Source organism: Orbicella faveolata, unplaced genomic scaffold (genome assembly GCF_042242905.1).
Source record: "Orbicella faveolata isolate gen_17 unplaced genomic scaffold, um_ofav_v1 contig_27, whole genome shotgun sequence".
Classification (NCBI taxonomy): Eukaryota; Metazoa; Cnidaria; class Anthozoa; order Scleractinia; family Merulinidae; genus Orbicella; species Orbicella faveolata.
This window is the reverse complement of record NW_028301555.1, coordinates 2,700,371-2,719,763: the sequence shown is the minus strand read 5'-3', so window position 1 is coordinate 2,719,763 and position 19,393 is coordinate 2,700,371. Positions and strand designations below refer to the sequence as shown.

The 19,393-nt window shown below is 39.1% G+C and overlaps 1 protein-coding gene across 3 annotated transcripts; it reads left to right on the top strand.

Annotated features, from left to right (window-relative positions):
- Window positions 1-6,094: 6,094 nt before the first annotated feature.
- On the top strand, window positions 6,095-18,928 carry LOC110044552 (homeobox protein SIX6-like). Of its 3 annotated transcripts, none has more exons than XM_020750115.2 (3): window positions 6,095-6,239; window positions 14,455-15,103; window positions 18,306-18,928. In XM_020750115.2, exons 2-3 carry the CDS (start codon window positions 14,529-14,531, stop codon window positions 18,442-18,444), a joined length of 714 nt encoding a protein of 237 aa, XP_020605774.1. In that variant the 5' UTR covers window positions 6,095-6,239; window positions 14,455-14,528; the 3' UTR covers window positions 18,445-18,928. The 3 variants fall into 3 exon arrangements, with proteins under 3 accessions (XP_020605774.1, XP_020605776.1, XP_020605775.1); XM_020750117.2 differs by lacking the exon at window positions 6,095-6,239 and adding an exon at window positions 10,018-10,171; XM_020750116.2 differs by lacking the exon at window positions 6,095-6,239 and adding an exon at window positions 12,612-12,950.
- The last annotated feature ends 465 nt before the right edge of the window (window positions 18,929-19,393 follow it).

The following is a 19,393-nucleotide window of genomic DNA, read 5'->3' as shown; positions in this document are numbered from 1 at the left end:
GCTAGTTTGCTTGAACACCGAAATTTATCGTATTCACCCGGCCTTTCCTTCCTATTGTCGGAACTTAAATCATCTAACGTGCTCCTAACTTTTAATTGTCTATTAAATTCTCTGACTTACGACCAGTAAGCATACAGAGAACATCTGAGCAGTATTTACTGTTTATTATACTGTATGTGTGACCCTTTTAAAGGAAACTATGGATCGGTATATTAATGTGGTGTTGTTTATTATGATGTTCGGGGTAAACTGTCTGCAGATGAAACCATAGTCCTTAGTCACTCATATGAATGGTATCAAGGAAGAGTTTCCGGCACATTGTGTTTAATGTGATGCGTCGCAGGGTGGTTCGACTTTTACACAAGGATTTACACATGACTTTACCATTATGTTATTGCTATGTTATGTTATTATTATATCAATGCTCGATGCTAAAAATCCTCAAAAGGCTTCTCTACTATGATCCATCATGCTCATAAAAAGCTAGCATTTATCCTTAACGCTTATGATATTGAAGAATGAGAGTCTCCTAGATGTAATCCTCTACTGGTCCCAACCGTCAACCAGTTTTTGTGACTATTATTCCGGCATAATGCTCAATTCTTTTGCCTTACTATTATACTCAAAATAATGCAGGCGTAATGTGTGAAACCCTATACTTCTAAATCTGAACTCCTAAGGTGTAACCATTCATATGAAAGCTAAAAGCAGTGCGTTTTTACATTTCAAAAACAAAATGTGTCTGTGAATTCATATCTAATGGTACTCTTCTCAGTGTTAAAGAAATATAGAACTAGAATTCCTGTCTTCAAACTTAGGGAAAGAAGAATGATTCTTGTCTGGCTAAGACAAAACTCTAAACTCCCTGAAAGGTCGTCATGGGTAAAGCAAAATAAAGGTCATGAATCTCTGCTGCTAGGGAGAATTTAAACTGTAGTGGTTCAACAAATTTAATTATATCATTTTCTTCATTGCTGCGATTTAATTATTTCCTTAGTTTTCTTAAGTTCTCTTCTAAAGAAAAGTTGAAGAAGAAGGGCGTGGTACATACGAATATAAGAATCTCTTTATTTCCTCAAAAAGGCTGCAAAGATGGGGGATGTTTGTAGGGGCATTTCACTGTAAGTGCTGGGTAGAAGTGATAAAACAACGCGATACTTTTTTGAAAGGCATGTAAGACAAACCTTGCTTGAGGCATTGTTTACACTGCTTGACAAATCTGAGTTCTGTTAGTTCACTCCTGGTAGGTCAGTCGAGCGTTGGCTTGGGTGTGGGAGGGGGAAGTATATTTCGAAAGTCCAGAGTAAAGTTAATTTCCCGGTCTGTCAGCGTGAATCCAATGGTTACTACGGGAACACAGAATCCTCGAAGTAATTTTCTTTTCTTTGGCTCTAAAGAGGCCTGATATGGTGATGTTTATTCAGCAATAAACATGTCAAAAATGACTTGAAATTTCTTTCTACAGACGCAGTGGAATAAATAGTAGGTCAATATTATGCATAATGTTAACTCCTTGGGAGAATTTGGTTTATCAACACATTTACTTCATGAGGTACTTTTAAAAACTTGAGATGAATTCAAGCTGTAGTGAAGTCTCCCTAAATTGAGTCAATTATACTTAGCTAAGAAATCAGCTTAGTTCATCTACCAGATCATGACTTATGTATTGAACTCTTCCAACTTCTAATTCCGTGGGTGATGTCATAAATTGAATTTAATGAAGTCCTATTGAGCTGGACGTTCTGGCGGCGTTCTTCGCGTTTCAATTTTACCTAACCTGAAATTGCAACTGATTTGTCAGATTTGAACTCTTTATAGGTCTGGTTAATGATTCGCTTAGAATTATCAGATATTCGACATCATTCGTAGTTTTCAAGAAACAAAACAAAAGAAATCTTGTGCCTAAACGGTTTAAGTACTTCATGCTATTCAACTTTACCTTTTAAATATCCTGTAGGTTCGGTAATCCCTCAATAATATTTCATTAAACACGATATTTTCTGTCATAGCTTTTGCTATCTCTTTGTTTCCTTTGTCTGTCCCAACAATTAAACATGTCTGGCAGTAAAAAAGATTTTGCTTTTTATAAGTTCCGAACTTTTTGAAATAGCCGCTGCTGGCGCCAGATAAGACTAAGATAAGAAACTTAGAGTGGTTTTAATTTGGGCTTTCGTCGCTTTCAAATCTTAAGACTGCTGTTGCAGTTCGTTTGGCGAGTTTTTAATCTTTTAAAGTGGAGACGATTTCTGAAGGGTTCTGAAATCAGTAAATAATAAGCTTACAAGAAATAACGGAGTAGCCGTTGTTTATGGCCACCAAAGTTTAAACTTTAACACCTGTGGTGGTGAAATCGTGTGTACACATGCCCAGAGTGATAACTGTTATGGAGCGTTGATGTATGTGTATGCCGTTTAGGGGCGCAGTTGTCAAATTGCAAAGCATTAAACATCAAAGACATTTTACATATTCTTTATGTATTTTTATTTCAATCGGTTGATATATTGTTGATATTTCGCTTACTGGTTCGCAGGCAAATTTTCTCGCCGACTCTCTTTAAATTTAACTCTTTATTTTCTGTGAATAATTTTGCTCTCGGAAGTCTGTAAGTAACTTTATCAATGTTTTTTTTTTAATAACACACTTTTAGCTTCTAATTGATCTGAAGTATTTACCTTTATCTTATCAGTCTCAAGCGGAATTATCAAATAAGCAGCTTAAGTACCTTGTTCGAGAAGATTAAACGTTTGTTCTAGCCGTAAAGGTTCACTTTTGGGTTGCTGAACAATCTAATAGAAGTCTTTATCCTATAAACATAATTTACTGGTTCTGGGTTTTGGCCGTAAGTTTTATCTCCTTTCTAATTAACTTAACATGAGTTTTCGGCTGTGAACTACATTGATCTGAAGCTATGGACAACTAAAGTCAGTCACTATTGAACACCTTGACACAATAAACTCTATTCCCAACAAATGTTTTCAGATGCTACAATTTTAAAACTAATGTCAGGGATTTCCTTTTTTCCACTGAATGGGCGCCTACTTAACATATATATAAACATATATCCAGACTTATGCTCACTTCTCTACTCAGTACATGTCACTAAATTTTCGTTTGCAGTGGTTAGCCCCGCCGTTACACCCACAACTAGGATGCAAAACCTTAGACCAATTTTGTTGTATACAGCTGTGAAAGAGATGCTTTTTGATAAGTTTTTGAATTGTCGGTTGATATATCCCTTGTAGATGGCTTATAACTAATAGACCGTGTGGTAAAAGATAAAGGAGCCTTTTCAGATGAACTGCGGAACACTTGTATTTTCTGAAACATCAAATAAACCGTTAACGTGACAAAAATTGGATACTTGTCAGCTCCAATTATCTTGATTTACCTTGAGTTGAGTTCTTCGTTCAAGGCTGCACGAAACGTACGCCTTTAAATAAATGTCAATCATAGAAAACGTTGGGAAACCGTTTGCAAAAAGTCCTCAAATACCACCAAGGCTTTTTTTCTTGGTCGTTTCTGTTGCTTTTGCATCACGTGGTTACATGGCATTTTAGAGGACCAAATACAGACGCTCGACCGCTAAAAGGCTTTTCAAGTATTGCCCTTGACATGTTGTGATCAAAACAAGTTCTAAACGTATTTTGGCTCCACTTCGTCACCCTTGACAAATATGTGAAGTGGATCCTAAGCCTGAACAATAAGGGAGCGCTCCGTAACAGTCTTGTGTTTTATTCTGCAGTTGAATCATTGCAAATAGCAATGGTTTTAGTAGTCTTGCGCGCAAAAAATTACCGAATCCTGGATTCGTGATGGCGCCGTGAAATAAATGATGCCAAGTGGATGATTGCATGTGTTCAATGTTTCATGACCTCTTTGAAGTGTGTCATGTGATTCTGTTGTAGCCAAGTCGCTGAGGCATAATATCAATGAGAAATGCATTGAAACTGTCAACCCATAAAACTTCAAAACTTCAAGTCGCCGTGGTCGCGGCATTTTGTACTAAAAAACAATGGTTAATTGCTCCCCGTCTCTCTTTCTTATGTTTATTCTTTCAACTGTTCCTGATGCAATGCGTTGCATTGTCTTGCAAGCTAGATAATATCAATTCTACTCCTAGTTGCAATTATTTTTACCAGCAAGTTATATTGATATCAAAAGGCTAAATATATGTTTCTTTAGTTTTGCTTACTCACTCTTGTTTACAGGTTTTGTTTTTAAATAGAAGGTTTCGTCAAGGAATAAATATCGGCTTCGGGCGATTAAGTGTTCTCGAGTATACTTTTATCGCTTGTACGTCATAGATACCCTGCTCGTGAGAACTGGACCACTTCCGTGAGCTCTCACAGGAACTGTGGCGCGGTATTAAGTACCGCGGTAGGGTCAACATCACTTGATTGCAAAATTTTCGTGATCATAGCCTAGGTTCCTCGCGAAGGTTCCGGGCGGGCCAAGCTTTATTTTGTCAATAAAACTTTAATTGAGGTTAGAGCAGTGCACATATTGAACTGAACTTTCCGGTTTTGGAGAAGCTTGCGTGCATTCTTTTGTAGATATAATTTTGAACTGCCTGGCTATTTTATTCCATTTTTTTTTTCTCGTGAAATATATTTGTCTTTTGGATGAGAGCAAAAAGAGGCCCAAATATTGGTACAAGGACGAGATGCTTAGTGGCGTTTGTTTTGAAGTTCACCTTTTACCTTGATCATTATGCTGACCTCGATTAATTTTTAGAGGAAAGATGCACCTTAAGCCTGTGAAAGCAGACGTTTTTCCTCCAATTCTTTGCCTTAAAGATTCGGCGATTAAACCGGCTTCTTTTGAAGGCTGGACTGATTACAACCGGTAGAACTGAAGGCGTTTTTTGGATTTGCCGACTTCTCGAGGGTAATGTCAACTATAACTAAATCGTCATTTTTATAAATAATTTTAAGAGGTGACGTCAATTTTCGTTTCAGTCCTATTTGATCAAAACCTTTCTTTGAAAAAATGGAAAACTCCCTGGTTTTCTCCTTGATTCACTAACGCTAATAAGACTACTGATCAAGAAATCATATTCCCGGTAAATTCGGGCTGATTTCAAGGTGTTCCTAGACAGTTCAAACTTGTAAATTAGAGAACAAATTATGTCCTTTAAAAGAGTCAAAAACGAGCCACAAATTGCGATATTTCGTTTGAAAGAAACATGCTATAATATGTACAGCATGAAGTGTATTACCAAGCAATTTGTTCTCCACGTCATGGCTAAATTTGTGATCCTAATATTTTGTAAAAATATTGCTCCCCCTCTCTCACTTTCATATAAATAGTGTTTGCTTGTTCTGCGTTCTTTTAGTTTTTCTGCCATTATAGTATATTTAGGAGCTATTCAAATAACCAAATCCATTCAGTTTCAGTACCGCGGAATTCACTTTTCAAGGCACTTTACCCCTTTTTATTCTAAGCTTAGAAGTAGGATTTACTTCGTGCTGTTTCGCTCATTTCTTAGTTATTTTTTTATTTTATTTTGTGTTTCCTTTTTGTGCATACCCATCGCAGGCCTCTTACGAAAAAGAACCAGTTTCTTAGTCCCTGTTAGAAACGGTGTTTAAAAGCAGTGACAGGTAACGCTATGAAATGCCCGTGTTGAAATGATCCATTCGTTTTAGCAGCGATACAGCGCCCTTTTCTGAAAGAGAACGCGTTATAACAGAAAACCTCTCGACCTTGAGAGAAAAACAACCAGGTCGGTGACGTATAAGTTAGCGTGCGATATGTACGATATTGACCGACTGCGCGCTCCTTCCCACGCCATTTAACTTCAGTCATTCTTAGACAACATCATTGTGTGTCAAGATACTGCGGAGCCCGAGCGATATTATCGCAGTCATGATATTATCTTAAGAACTTCAAGCAATAGATCATCGTTACCGTCATCGTAATCTCCAAACAATCAGTTCTTAAACAACAAGTGCAGTTGTTCCTCTCAAGCGATCTGGTTTGCATGGCCCTTTGAAAGGGAAGTCCATGTTGAATCAATATCAGCCGTATCGTAACCCACCCTCTACCGCCTAATTTAAGAAGATATTTCCGTTCATATAAAAGGCCTGCTTTCTCAGTCACAAACTATTTGTGTTTAAAACAGCTGTTGGTTCGTTAGTGCCTCAGTCTATACAAACGGACAGCTAAGTTCATTTGGTCTTCTGGTTTTTCCTACGACTGGTATTCGCTTCTGGCAGTCGAGCTTCGTCTTCTTTTCCGTGAGTATAAACCTTTAATATTGAAATTTTATTGCAATAGCTTATCGCTTCGATCGACCAACGAATTTTCTCTGATGTATCAGTGTAAGAAAAAAAAAACGCAAATATCTACAAAGGTCCGATTGCAGAGTAATCTCAGTTTATCTTTCCAGAATGTTCGTGTTGCGCGTGCCGAATAGCTGAGAAACATCCTATCATTGCCCGACATGGTAGCAATATATGCTAGCAAATATGGTAGAGATATTCGCTTTGTCTTCTAAGATTCTTAGGCTTATCTTATTTGATGTGCGTTTTTTGATTCCAATTATCGTCCGTTGTTTGCTTTGGCGAAAACACTGCAGGTTAGATCGGCTCGAACGGCTTGAAGATGCCAGTTCTTATTCCGACTGCAATATGCCCTCTCTTTCTCAATACACAGTATTGATTTAGCTGATGGAAAATCGCTTATTTTATTGATTAAGTACGTTGCAGACGTCTTTGTGTTCGGATGTATGGCCGGTATTATTAACTATTTTCTATTTATCACCCTTCTTTACGTCTTTCACATTCTAAGAATAACCTAACGTGGAAGGGAAAACACGGATAAAAAGAAATTCTCGTCAATTAAAATGAAACAGCCATCAACTTCACTATATAAGAACTTAAGGACTTTAATTTTCTTGCACAAAATGTTAATCACCTGTGTTTTTAAGTTAATTATACGGGATCATTTTCCTTTTGAAACGCACGTGGGTTATCTAGGTTCCTTAGAGTCAAAGAAGCCAATCTGGTTTTTAAAATAAACATTTCTTTTCTTCAGTTAGCACAAAGAAAATCCAGCCAAAAGTGATAGGAGCGAGCGATTTCTTTCTGCTGCAGTTTCGTTCTCAGAATTCAAGAATAGTGCAAACGGAGTCGAGATCATATATATTTAATAGCGTAGCTTTTAGCACAATAAGTATTAGCTTTTAAGTTAGAGCCGACCCTGCTGGTTTCTCATGAAATCAAGTCCACTGAACAAGTATATTAAACTCTAAACCGCAATTATTCAAATGACTCCCGATGACGAACAACGAAAACCACTTTTTAAGTGTTTTCCTTGTCCAAGTTTTACACCCGCGGAGTCATGTAATCATTTCCATTTTTGAACTTTTGATTTGAATTTCCTTGCCTTTGTCTCGACCTGTTAATCTCGCTCTCGCTTTCTGTGGCGTGGAGATTCCGTTATACATAACGGCCTGGTATATATGGCTGGTCTTCAATTTCCATTCCATTTGCCGCACCCTAATGCAATAACATTACTTATTTTTCTCATTAAACTTTAGACTCTTTCATAATACTGCCAGGACCACTTAAATTATAATCTGTCTTGCACGGAACCAAAATACGAATATGTGAATTTATTGTAAAGTAATGAAACAAATTGTGCGAGATTACTTTCACTAGCATGGGGCAAGGCATGAGTTTGACTACTTTAAGCAATTTACCACCCATGTGGCCTAACCGAGCAGAAATGTCGATTATTAAAGTCGAATTTTCGTGATTGTCCAAGACGCTGGCTTAAAAAAAGTGTTTTTTTTTTTTGCAAGGTGTACGTTTTGGAGTCGTCAAGAATTTTGACGCTGCCCTGGGCGAAAAATTCGAGCACACGTGTCTTAAGAAATAACGAAGACAAACTATAATTGGACGACCCGCGCGCTAAGCGAGCGCTCGGTTTTGTCTAATCTTCCATTCATCAAAGTGAAGACCACGGGAAGTCAATTTTGTAAGATCACGGAAACAAAAAGTATCACATTCGTAGTATTATTTCATGTATCATAATAAGAAGTCAAAATATAAATACAAGAGAAGGAAATCAGTTTCTCCTTAATATAATTAGTGGGACTGCATGTCGCGATCACTAACGGGCAACAATTATCTGTTTTTTTGACGTTAATAGCGAGTCACGACTTAGTTAATTGATGTAGCTGGATTTAGAACAGGGGTCGTCGTTTTGTGTCTTGGCCTTGGATTGAAGGGAAATGATACTCTTCTTCAGTTTACGATGTTCTAATCACGTAGTTAAATATATCTTCGTGAATTAAATGTTATTATGATGTTCTGTACGCCTCCCGCCGAGCCGCCACTAGGCCATAGGATCCTTGATATTAGTTTAATTAATGTTTAACATCGAAACTACGATTTTTTAGGGTTTTGTCTTCATCATATGTCTTCGCCAGACTGCGCACGAAACATGGTTGTTTATGTTGAAGGGTCGTACTTTTAAGCCGTCATGGCGACTCACATCATGAATAGCCGTTAGCGTGTTAGAACGATCATTAAAGTTAACCGTCTTGAAGAGATTTATTTTCGGTTGAGTTAATTACTGAGCCGTAGGTCACTCGATCACGTAGTTTGACGTTACGTTTTGCGGGAAAACCACCTGGTCGTGGCCACCTTGTGCACCACTCGCCTTCCCTCGAGTTTCACCAGCATCGGTCATACCCAGCGTAAAGGACTCTTTTTTGCACCCGGTCTAATACAAACAGCTAGCCGCCAAAGCTGTATTAATGCTCGCGTGTCGCAACATAACGCTATTGGGCATATCACTTGGTTTCCCGTAGGTGATCTTTGAGCACATAGTGGATGTGGGTCAGATGGAAATACAAATCACATGTTCAGCTTTCCTAAGAAATCTGTTGATTTAATACTGTGTAAACCTTGTTAAAGCCCTAACGGTCTGTCCTGAGTAATTTGCTATGAAAAATACTTCGCGTGATCGCGCGCTTCGGTGGTGATGCGTGAAAAAAATTACTTTTATTTGTTGTGGGAGAACTGTTTCTATTAGTATCATTAATAGACTGGAGTCATCGATAAGGCTATTTATCTTCCTAAGGACTGTCCTCACGTAAAGAAAACGTTTATACATTCACTATCGTCACAGACATGATAGCTTCCGATAAGGCACCATCTTGTGAAATAGACGAGGAATATGCCTCTTTCTATCAAAACAAGGTCGTTTTTAGATCAATCTTTGACCACGCTGTGAGAGTATTTCGCCAGCTTAAAAATAGTCTAAAGTTAATGAGATTCTTCACCACTCTATAATTACCGAATTTTTTTTTAGCTTAGACGTTTTCAAGAATGTCAGAATGAGGCCGTACCCGCAAGGAAATTGAAGAACGAATGGCAAGCAATTCACTAATTCGTTCTTGATTTGCCCAGCGCGTTCTCAGTCGTGCATGTGTACTCTTATCGTAGTCAAGTCTTTACGGCAATTTAGCTAATCCCGTTGAAATGCTTGTAACGGCTTAAAAGAAGGAGAAATTTGGTTGATAATACAGTGGGCGTATCGATTCTTAAATGTTAATTCAAACAAGCCCATTGGCACACCGGCTCGAGTCATTAGTACCAGCTATGACATTTGATTTAAAAGGGTCCCTTATTGTTCTTTATTGGAGTATATTACTGCTCCCAGTGGGATACAGCGTGCAAATGGGAAAGCTTCTAGATACGATGGATGCTTAACAACATTAAACCTTTTGTTGTTTAACATTACGGGCCATTGTCCCCGTACAAAGGGCTTGATAAGCTGAAGGGCTGATTGAATTGCATAATCCTCTGGCTGAATAGCAAGCGGAGCTCTATTATGTCCTATCATTTACATATGACAGTAAAAGCAATTAGGAGCGTAACAAGTGGTAGTTAGTTGTAATAGAACGGCTTGATATTGTGTTCGATATTTTGTCTAATTCCCAGTCTGTTTGTATAGTCATTGTTTAGAAGCAAACCCCCCGAGCTGGGGCTTTTATCTCCAGGTAGCATAGCACGCCCAAAAAACATTTGCCTATTGTTAGCGACTGAGTAAAGTGAACGGCTCGCAAGTTAATCAGCAAACGTTATCTGAAACGATACTCTGCCACTACTGCCGTTCAGAGGTTCTCGAGAGTGAAATAGATCCCATATCAGGCGAGGTAAGCAAATGGTCTGGTGTTCTGACGCCAGCACATTTTTCTAGATTCCACGCTATGTAGGTAAGAACATAGCGAAAGTAAACGTAACCGCGTGGCTGCTTCATCGGTTTTGAGTACAAACAAAGACTTACTTGAAATAGTTGGCCAAACATTAGGCTATCGGGTCAAGCACCTAAACATACAGCCTCGATGCTTCGTGTTGTTTCGCTTCGCCTCTAGTGCTGTTGCGTACACGTTGGATTAGAGAGCATTTACACTCCGGACATTTCCATCTCGAAGCCAAGAAGGATAAATCCACAGTGCTAAGTGAAATCGGAAGTCGATTAACTGAAAAGTATGTAAACATGGGAACATTTAGAAGTCTCAAGCAAACAAGTCAACCACATTTTTCGCAGAAGTTGTCGCAGGAAATGCAAGCTCGAAAGATATTTCTAGCGATGTCGTAAAGTCATGCATTAGGATTAGTTAAATGCCAGCTGATCAGTTTGAGAATTTTGTGAACACTTTTGGACAAAGCTTCCCCGCCCCCAGCTGATTCGTGCTTTATTTTACGGTCGAAAATTCTGTCAAGGTCGTCACAGAGTATTTGTTAGTTTTTGCTCCTCGATCCGAGTCGGTCTGCTGTAGTTGTCGCCTGAGACAAATGGCGATTTTGCATTTTGTCGAGGGCTTTGTAAATGTCGTCACATTTTTTTCGATTCACCTTGCTCAATATAGTTCACCTTCTTCACTAGATTGTTCAGTGATTCGCGTTTGGTATTTCGATTAATTTCGGGAAAAAATGTTTCTCATGCTCAGTTTGCTTTTCAACTTGGCGCAGACGGTTACCAATTACAGATTTCCACGGCTTTTCTTTCGTGTGGTTACCTTAGTTTCAAGGTACATCTTTATTGGCATGCTGTTCGAGAATTGTCTTTCGTGTTAAGATCACTTCAGGTCGGCATCCCTGACGTTTTTCCGCTATCAGAACGCGTGAAACCCTTCCTCGGTGTGAGACACGATCTATCTGTTCCATTACTTCGTCGTTCAATTTGGACATTAAACAATTGACTTTTGGCCTCAATATGTTCTCTTTCAGAAGCCAAACTCCAATTTAAAAACACTGCCATGAATGATTTATGAAAGCGGAAAACAACACAACAGTATGCGTTTTGAAAATTTGCTTGTTAGCGGTGGCGTTGTACTGAATGTTTTCCATGTACATGATTTGTTCATTCTCTGCAATAAGTTTTGACTTTCGTTATAGCTTATTTGAGTTTCGGCATCACCTATGTATCTTTTTAATTACTTTCCACATAACAAGAGCAAGCGAATTGCCAGATGGAGAAACATTGTTTTATCATCTAAACGTCTTAGTAATGTTGATGGCGTTGAATGAATGTGCCGTTCATTTGTATGTGATTATAATTGAAAAAAAAGAAAGTTGTGATTCATTTAAATCATTTTCATTACTGTTTGATGTGCTTTGGCGCTTTGGCAGGAACAAATTATGATTTTCTTTTAAGGTCTGCGCCTTCATGATCTCTACACAAACACGTGAATTTCGAATGATTTTTGTTGCATTTTGACCAAATCAACTGCAATTCTCTTGAATGTTTTTGCCTGCTCTAATCATTACAATTGCCAACTGAAAGAAATACGAAGCCAAGTTTTAGTTGTTTTTTTTTCGCTCGAAAGTTCTATTTCGGTTGAGAACAACATTTCCATGTGAGCCGAATGATTGAGTGAGTGGTGTGGTTTCGTGGATCACTGAGCGCTCAGGGGCTCCTGTTCTGTGCGTTTATTTGTAGTTTTCTGTCAATATTTTATCAAATGGTTTTAGTATCTAAACCCCTATTCAGGTCGTTTATAACACGCGTTCTTGTCATACCCATCTTGGGCTATGACCGCGTGAGAAGAAGTGCCAAACTCTCGGCCAGTGTCGATACTCACAACGGAACAAAGTCCGCTGTTGTATTTGCAATACTTTAGATCGATAAATTCGATCCGCTAGACAAAAGTTGGCAGTATAGTTATACCGGGAAATCCAACACCGAATCGAATATCGTGAAAGGCCAATCACGCACTAAAAACCGAATCGCCTTTTTAGTGGAGTGGATGGCGCACGTATGCAAATATGGCGTTCATCTCGTGTGGGTTGGCTGTCGCAATTAATTACTTTTCATTCGCAGATGACACATTTGGCAAATCATTAGTGACAATAATAAGGTGTTTATACTTTTAGGTCTGTTATTCGGTGAACCTAGAACTCTTCGTTATTTAAGTGACATTAGGACGACCCTGAATGCCAACGAGATAATCCTTGCGTGAGAGAAGCGTACTTTTTGGGGCAATTTTTTTTCCCGAGCTTGTTTACATAGACATAAAATGGTGTTTTGGCAATCCGGGGAGGTTACACAGCGAGTTCTAAATGGCACGGCGGGTCGGGCCAATATTTCTTTTCTCAATGAGCAAACAATAAACTGCTTATATTTGCTACCTATATCGAGCAAGGATAAAGCATTTCTCTCTGACGTAGTCAATACACGACTTTATAAACTGGGAAACAATGAAACTCAAGAATTTCTTTCACTCTAAGTGAGGTGGTGGCACCAAACAGATAGAGCTCATAAGTCTTGACGCGAAGAACGGTTGTCCGCTAATGAGCTTTCGCGTTTTTGTTTTCTTTCTTTGTGCAAATATATCAGAAAGTTAAACTTCGCAAATAAACACAACAATAATAATATGTTTGGCGACGTCCACTAAAGGGAAACAGATCTCGAACTCGTCAAGAAGAGATGTAAGTTTAAGATTTACTTTATGTATTTTTTTAGTTTCAACAGGCAATTTACTTTTAATTCCTTGTTTGCCATGATGCATTTTTAATGTCTAGTCAGATTCACAGCTGTGTACTTGCCCTTGGCGAAGCTGTGCGTCGGGATTTTGATTCCTCTTAGCGGGCGCAGCACGTTACCAATTGACAAAATCTCAAACCTGATTTTATTCGGGCACAGCTTAATTTTACGTTAATAGCGTAGGTGACACATTTTCAAAAACCATTTATCTAGGAACTATCGCTAAACGTGGCCATGTTAACCCGCTGTTCTGAAGCATGAGGAGACCATCTCTTCTGGAGATTATATTTATAACGGTGTGAGTGAATGACATGCAGATAAGCTTCGATATCAATACAGTATATTTCTTTACATGAAAAATAATTACTGCACCCAACGAGACGCCAGATTTAGGCATATTATGGCTCTGTTGATTGAAAAACCCCATGTTTGTGAAGCTATACAAAGTCACCGAAAAAAATCAATGTTCATAACAATCGAGTATTGTCGAGCCAGAATGTCGCGTTTTACAACAGTGTTTTGTCGTTGTGTACATGTAATGCTGGGGAAAAGCAATTAGGAGTCACTCAATTAGCGAGAGCTTGGCTCGCGGGAAAACAGAAAGACATTAGGAATAACCGTCTGGATTTCGATCAGTAGTCACAGCGTGCAGATCACGATTTTAGCTAAAGCGACTTGGCCGGAAAGACGGATAATGCGAAGTTCATATGTGGAGGCGTGGGCTAACACACACAACCTCCTTATGTATTGTTCGCACGAACTTTGGTTATAATCCATCGAACTCAATACGACAGATAAACGATCTTGTCACTCAAGGCCCATAACGTTTAAATTTCAATCGGGGGCAAACTTGTATACCTTTTACATTGTTTAGTTTTCGATTATATCAACTATTGAAGGTGATGAGTATTGCCATTCTTTGTCGTAGTAAGGGAATTTTGCTAGGTGTTATCAGCCCGCGAATCTCTGTATTCGTCTGACGGTGTGGGACGAATCTCTCAGAGCCCATCCCTCAGTAAAGCTTTTTTACGGTGATATGTGATTTTCTGCCCAACATCTGTCAGTGAAAACGATAACGAGAAACTTTACCATACAATGGAGGTTCAATTGAGAGGTTCTTTAATAACGCCCACTTCAAGTTAGATTTGACGCAAATTGAAAAGTTTTGGCTTAAAGGAAATTTTCTTGCGGTTGTTTTTACACTTTAGGCTTCACAACTTGAAGAAGTGTTATGCGATAGCTGTATTTTCTGTCGCATCTGCCCTGAACATTGTTTAGGCCGAGTTAATAACACGTTGCGGTAATGATTGACACCGTTGCCATAGCAGGCTTGTAATTAGAGCTTTGCACGCCAATCAGGTAGCTAGAGTTTAACAAACGTAATACTCGATCTTAGCGATAATATACCCCATGTTTCTAACCCTCTTGATAAATACTGACACTTTACAGAGACTTTACCACACCCCTGCGTTTAGCCTTAATAGTCGACCAGCAAGAAGAAGAACCCGTACACAACCGGCGTGATGTTTGCCCCACTTCCAGCCTTGAGCTTCACGCCGCAGCAGATCGCACAGGTCTGCGAAACTCTGGAAGAAAGCGGTGACATCGAGCGGTTGGCCAGATTTCTGTGGTCCTTGCCAGTGGCCCCTGGGACGCTAGAAGCCTTGAGCAAACATGAAAGCGTGCTCCGAGCGCGAGCCATTGTGGCGTTTCACATGGGAAATTTCCGGGACTTGTACCACATATTGGAGACGCATCGCTTCGGCAAAGATTCGCATGCTAAGCTGCAAGCGATGTGGTTAGAAGCTCATTACCAAGAGGCTGAGAGACTTCGAGGGAGACCCTTAGGACCTGTCGATAAATATCGCGTTCGTAAGAAGTTCCCTCTTCCCAGGACAATTTGGGACGGAGAGCAGAAAACGCACTGTTTCAAGGAGAGAACAAGAAGCTTACTTCGCGAGTGGTATCTTCAGGATCCCTACCCAAATCCGACAAAGAAGCGGGAACTGGCGCAAGCCACCGGCCTCACACCGACACAAGTTGGTAACTGGTTTAAAAATAGACGGCAAAGAGATCGTGCTGCTGCAGCTAAAAACAGGTAACAAATTTTAACTCTTACTACTTGCAAATTTTCGCTTTGCTTTCGCTCCGTCTGGGTCCAGGGTCATTTGTTGATTTTGCCATACTGCGCAAAGTTAAATATGGAAATCCTCTCAACGAAAATTCCCTTTTCGCCACCAAAAGCTCAAATCTCAGCACAGCTCAGCACGTTTGAAACGGAAACGGTCAAATTAGGATAAAGTTTAGCGGTGAAAATGCGATCCATGACTGCGTTTATGAGGGTTTCGCGGCCGCTTCCGTCACACAAAAGCCCTGCACTTCTCTCAAATTGGTTTAGGTGGTTTGCAGAATAACAGATGGGGTAGAACAACGCTTAATCCTGAAATATACACCGCACGGATAAGACCATTGATAGTCCGGCTCAGTGACAGTGTGTATATTTTATAGAAGCATGTGGTCAACAGATCGAAACAGACCTATCACTATTTGTTTCAAAGAGTCGCATTTGTTTTCCTTTATTTCGAAGAGTACTGTTTTAAACGAGAAATAGCCCCAATCCCATTGTACTCTATGGACGTGGCGCCAGAGAAATGTGTGTACAATAACACGCGCGCTTCGCATGTAAATTGTACACATGGTTTTCATCCGTATCATCGCCCTGCTATATACACTCGTCTGATGAAGGAAATTGATCGAGATACCGTTTCCCTTGAGATCTTCCGAATTGTGTAGCATCTCTTAAATTCCACTCTACCGTCATTTGTTTTCGCAAGGAATATTTGATAATTTTCTTAGGTACTTAGAAAGGATTACGAGCTGCATTTGGTTATTTGTTTACCGTATTTTCATCTAATAACTATTTTGAGGCATTATGAAGGCAAATGTATTATTTTTTCACGCGCGGACACATCGCTGATGGCTCGCCAGAAATTGTAATCCTATCTTTCTTAAATTGTTTTTAATCGTCCACGACGAAAGATACGAAAAAGTAAAAATTGGTCCGACCACGAGAAGAAGGAGAAGATGAACAGCAGGACTGTAATCGTTTCAACTTCCACACACTGATATTAAGTGTGAAGTGGGAGGCACTCGCACTGACCAACTTTTACAACGTGAAAAGGCGATAACAAGGTTTCGCATTTAGCAAGCAAACATTAAACGAAATGACATGAAAGCTTAAAATATTAATTAAACTCATTTGCCCAACGCAGACGGGGCGGATTGTGCGGTATTTAAAACGTTGCCTTGCAAATCCTAATATTATCTGTAAACAGAAAATGAGAAAAGAAAAACATTTCATTTTTCCTTCTGGACATTCCTTGACATGTAGGTAAACCGATGTGTTCAACTCAACCTTTTATCAACTGGAAGCTTTCTGTTTTCCTGTTTTGCTGTTGTGTGCTTGCAGTGTGAATGAGTTTAAGGTTATAGTAATCTCCAAATCGCGCAGTAAGACTGTTTTGAGAACTAATGAAGTATTTATTTGAATACAGTTTTACCGATACGAGCAACGATACTCAACTAGAGTTTCCTTCCTCTCATTAGGAAAGTGTCTATCAAGTTTTATTTTTTGCAACACTGCAGGTTTATAATTTGCGCTCCATTTTCTAATTTGTTGACTCGTTGAAGTTTAACGGCGAAACATACATCCTCAGTACACTTCCACAAGCGTTATGTAATCCGGCGGGGATCCAATGCGCCAGTTGGTTTTTAACAAATAGATCGTTTCTACGGAAATACGCTCTTCTTTTCCTTAGTTACGAAAATCGCGAGATAGCTTTGTTGAGTACGAGTGAAAATCATTCACACCTAGTTTAGGAATAGAGAATTAGCAAATTGAGTGACTCTGTACTGATAAGTATCATTAAGACTATTAGGCCTTTCAGGCATAGCGTTTAACGCCCAAACTCATAACTTAACAAGAAAAAAGTAGGCCGAGACAATGGTTTTAGTCCGGTTCATTGATAAACCTTGCGTTTGCTTCCTTTTCCTTCCCGGCAATACTTTCATTTGAAATTTGTTTTTGTCCGTGACTACTTATTTCCAAATCCAAGAGCAGGATCTTTGTGTAAAATGTTTTCTTCACATCCCTTTCTGTTATTTTAGTTACGTTTGCACTTTCGGCGCTCAAATTGTATTGTGAAACTGTCGAGCGAAAAAAAAAGTCATTAATTTATTTCTCCGGTTAAAGACACATGCAATGAACAACATCACTTCCCCGAATACTACTGAAAACAAGTGATAATGGGCGAACAAAACAGCGATATCTGTTTTCTGTGATATTGGCCGGGCGCGAGTAGTCAGAAAGTATCTCCAATAGCAATAGTTCTATTTTCGATTGCAAGTTTATTTCTACTTTTCATAATGTGATGTCCCATTTTTAACAATAAATGCAATCTCGAAAATGTACGTTGTTTTGGAAACGCAGTATACTTCTTCGCAATGGCTGTTTTCTCGACGCGAGTTCCATTGTTTATTAGTGGCTTTAAGAAATCAGTTTGGGTTATTAATGAACGAGGTGATTCTTTGAAAATAGCCTTTGAATGGCGGTTTTCTGCGGTTAGATGGAAATTTCACGGAAATATAAGTTTTCAACCTGGGTGTTCAAACTCCATGTATTCGTACAATCCTGACTGAAGGGGTTTCGAGTTTGTATTCGATCCGGCACCAAACTTCATCCCGTGTCAAATTTATAACGAGTCCTTTCAATTAAACACTTACTCTGAGCTTGTGGTCGAACTGGATTATTCAAACTGAAAACTCTGCTCACCCCTCAGTAATTACGAGCGCGCATTTAGCAAATAAAGTTGTTTGGGGTTGGAAGTTTTTATTTCATGTCTATTGAAGATCCTACAGCCTTTGAGCTTGACACAACTTGATGTTTTTATTCACCCCTCGGTAGAAAAACTCCTGCAAACCAACAATAGAGCACAATAAATTGTGTGATAATATATATATTTTTGTCGACCGCATGTCTAGTTTTGCTTTCTCATAAATGAAACGCCCAGAGGATCGCATCTCATTTCAGCACTCGAGCACGATACATTTGTTCCTTTTGAAGCCAGTGAAAGCCTATTGATGCAGGCGGCAGGCAAATCACAGATGTATACTGCCTGCAGCGATTGTATTACCAGGAATTATGCGCTGATTTCTTTCAATTTTCACCCCAGTGAAAACCTATGTAATCCAATGACTTCTCCTAAATCACTAACGATTTATTTCATTACTTCCCTTGGCAGAATGAATCAACAGCAAGGTCAACACCTATCGCAGTGCAAGGGAAGTTTTTCTCCAGAGGGAAAAGCTATGGAAGACTTTCGCGGGCTAAAAAATTCACCAATTTCCAGTTCAACAGACGACCTACGCAAAGGCGAGTGAATCTCAGAAGAAAAATTTAAAAACAACGCTTTCGAACAATCAAAGAGAGAAGCAGAGGACGACTGACTACAAGAAAAGAAAAAGAAATAACGAACGCTGTGGATGGCAGATATTTAATATTGGTTTGTGGAGCCAAAACGAAGCGCAACACTCTCTTAAAAAATAATACATGCAAGAGGAACACTTGAAAAAGCTACATAAAGTTTATTGCCGAATTTTGAATTGTTGTACAGAGAAATATCGTTGTAAATGTTCAAATATATAAATATAATATGCGATGGGCGCAGTTCTTGTAACATAAAATCTCTTCGTACCGGGCTACTAGATGTTGGATGACTTGAAAAAAAAAAAAAAGAAAGAAAAGAAATGCAACGCATCGTGGCTGACATTTTCATGTTTTGATGATGCGACGGATTTTAAGTCGCTATCATCAGTTTAAAAGAGAAGGATTGACAGAGAAAATAGTAAAGTTGTTCGAATACAATGAGTATTTACTGTTCTCTTGTAATCTATATTACAGTAATACGCGATCGGTTTACTGGATATTAGTTTTGGGGTTTCTTTTTGGGGCTGTAGCTTTTTTTTTCTTTTCAGCCCGCGCTAAGTGAGCTGTTTTGCGTTAGTGTCATCTCCCATTCAGCTGTTGTGCCTTTACATTAATGGAAAATCTTTTGTTCGTATCCATTGACACTATTCCTTGCTAACTCGTCTTTTCGAACTATTTTCAACCACTCGATTAGCATTTGAAAAAAAAGAAGAAAAAGAAACTCGCTAATAGATCCCTTTGTAGAAACAGCCTGAAAGTGACAGCGTGTTATAACGATTAGCACTTGGCCTTAGGGTTTGTTAAAAGCGCGCTAATTGCTTACTATTTCTATTCTTCTTTGCTACAAATGGCGTCCAAACAGTGCCCTCAAAGGACTGAATACCGTTTTGCGTTACATTGCTG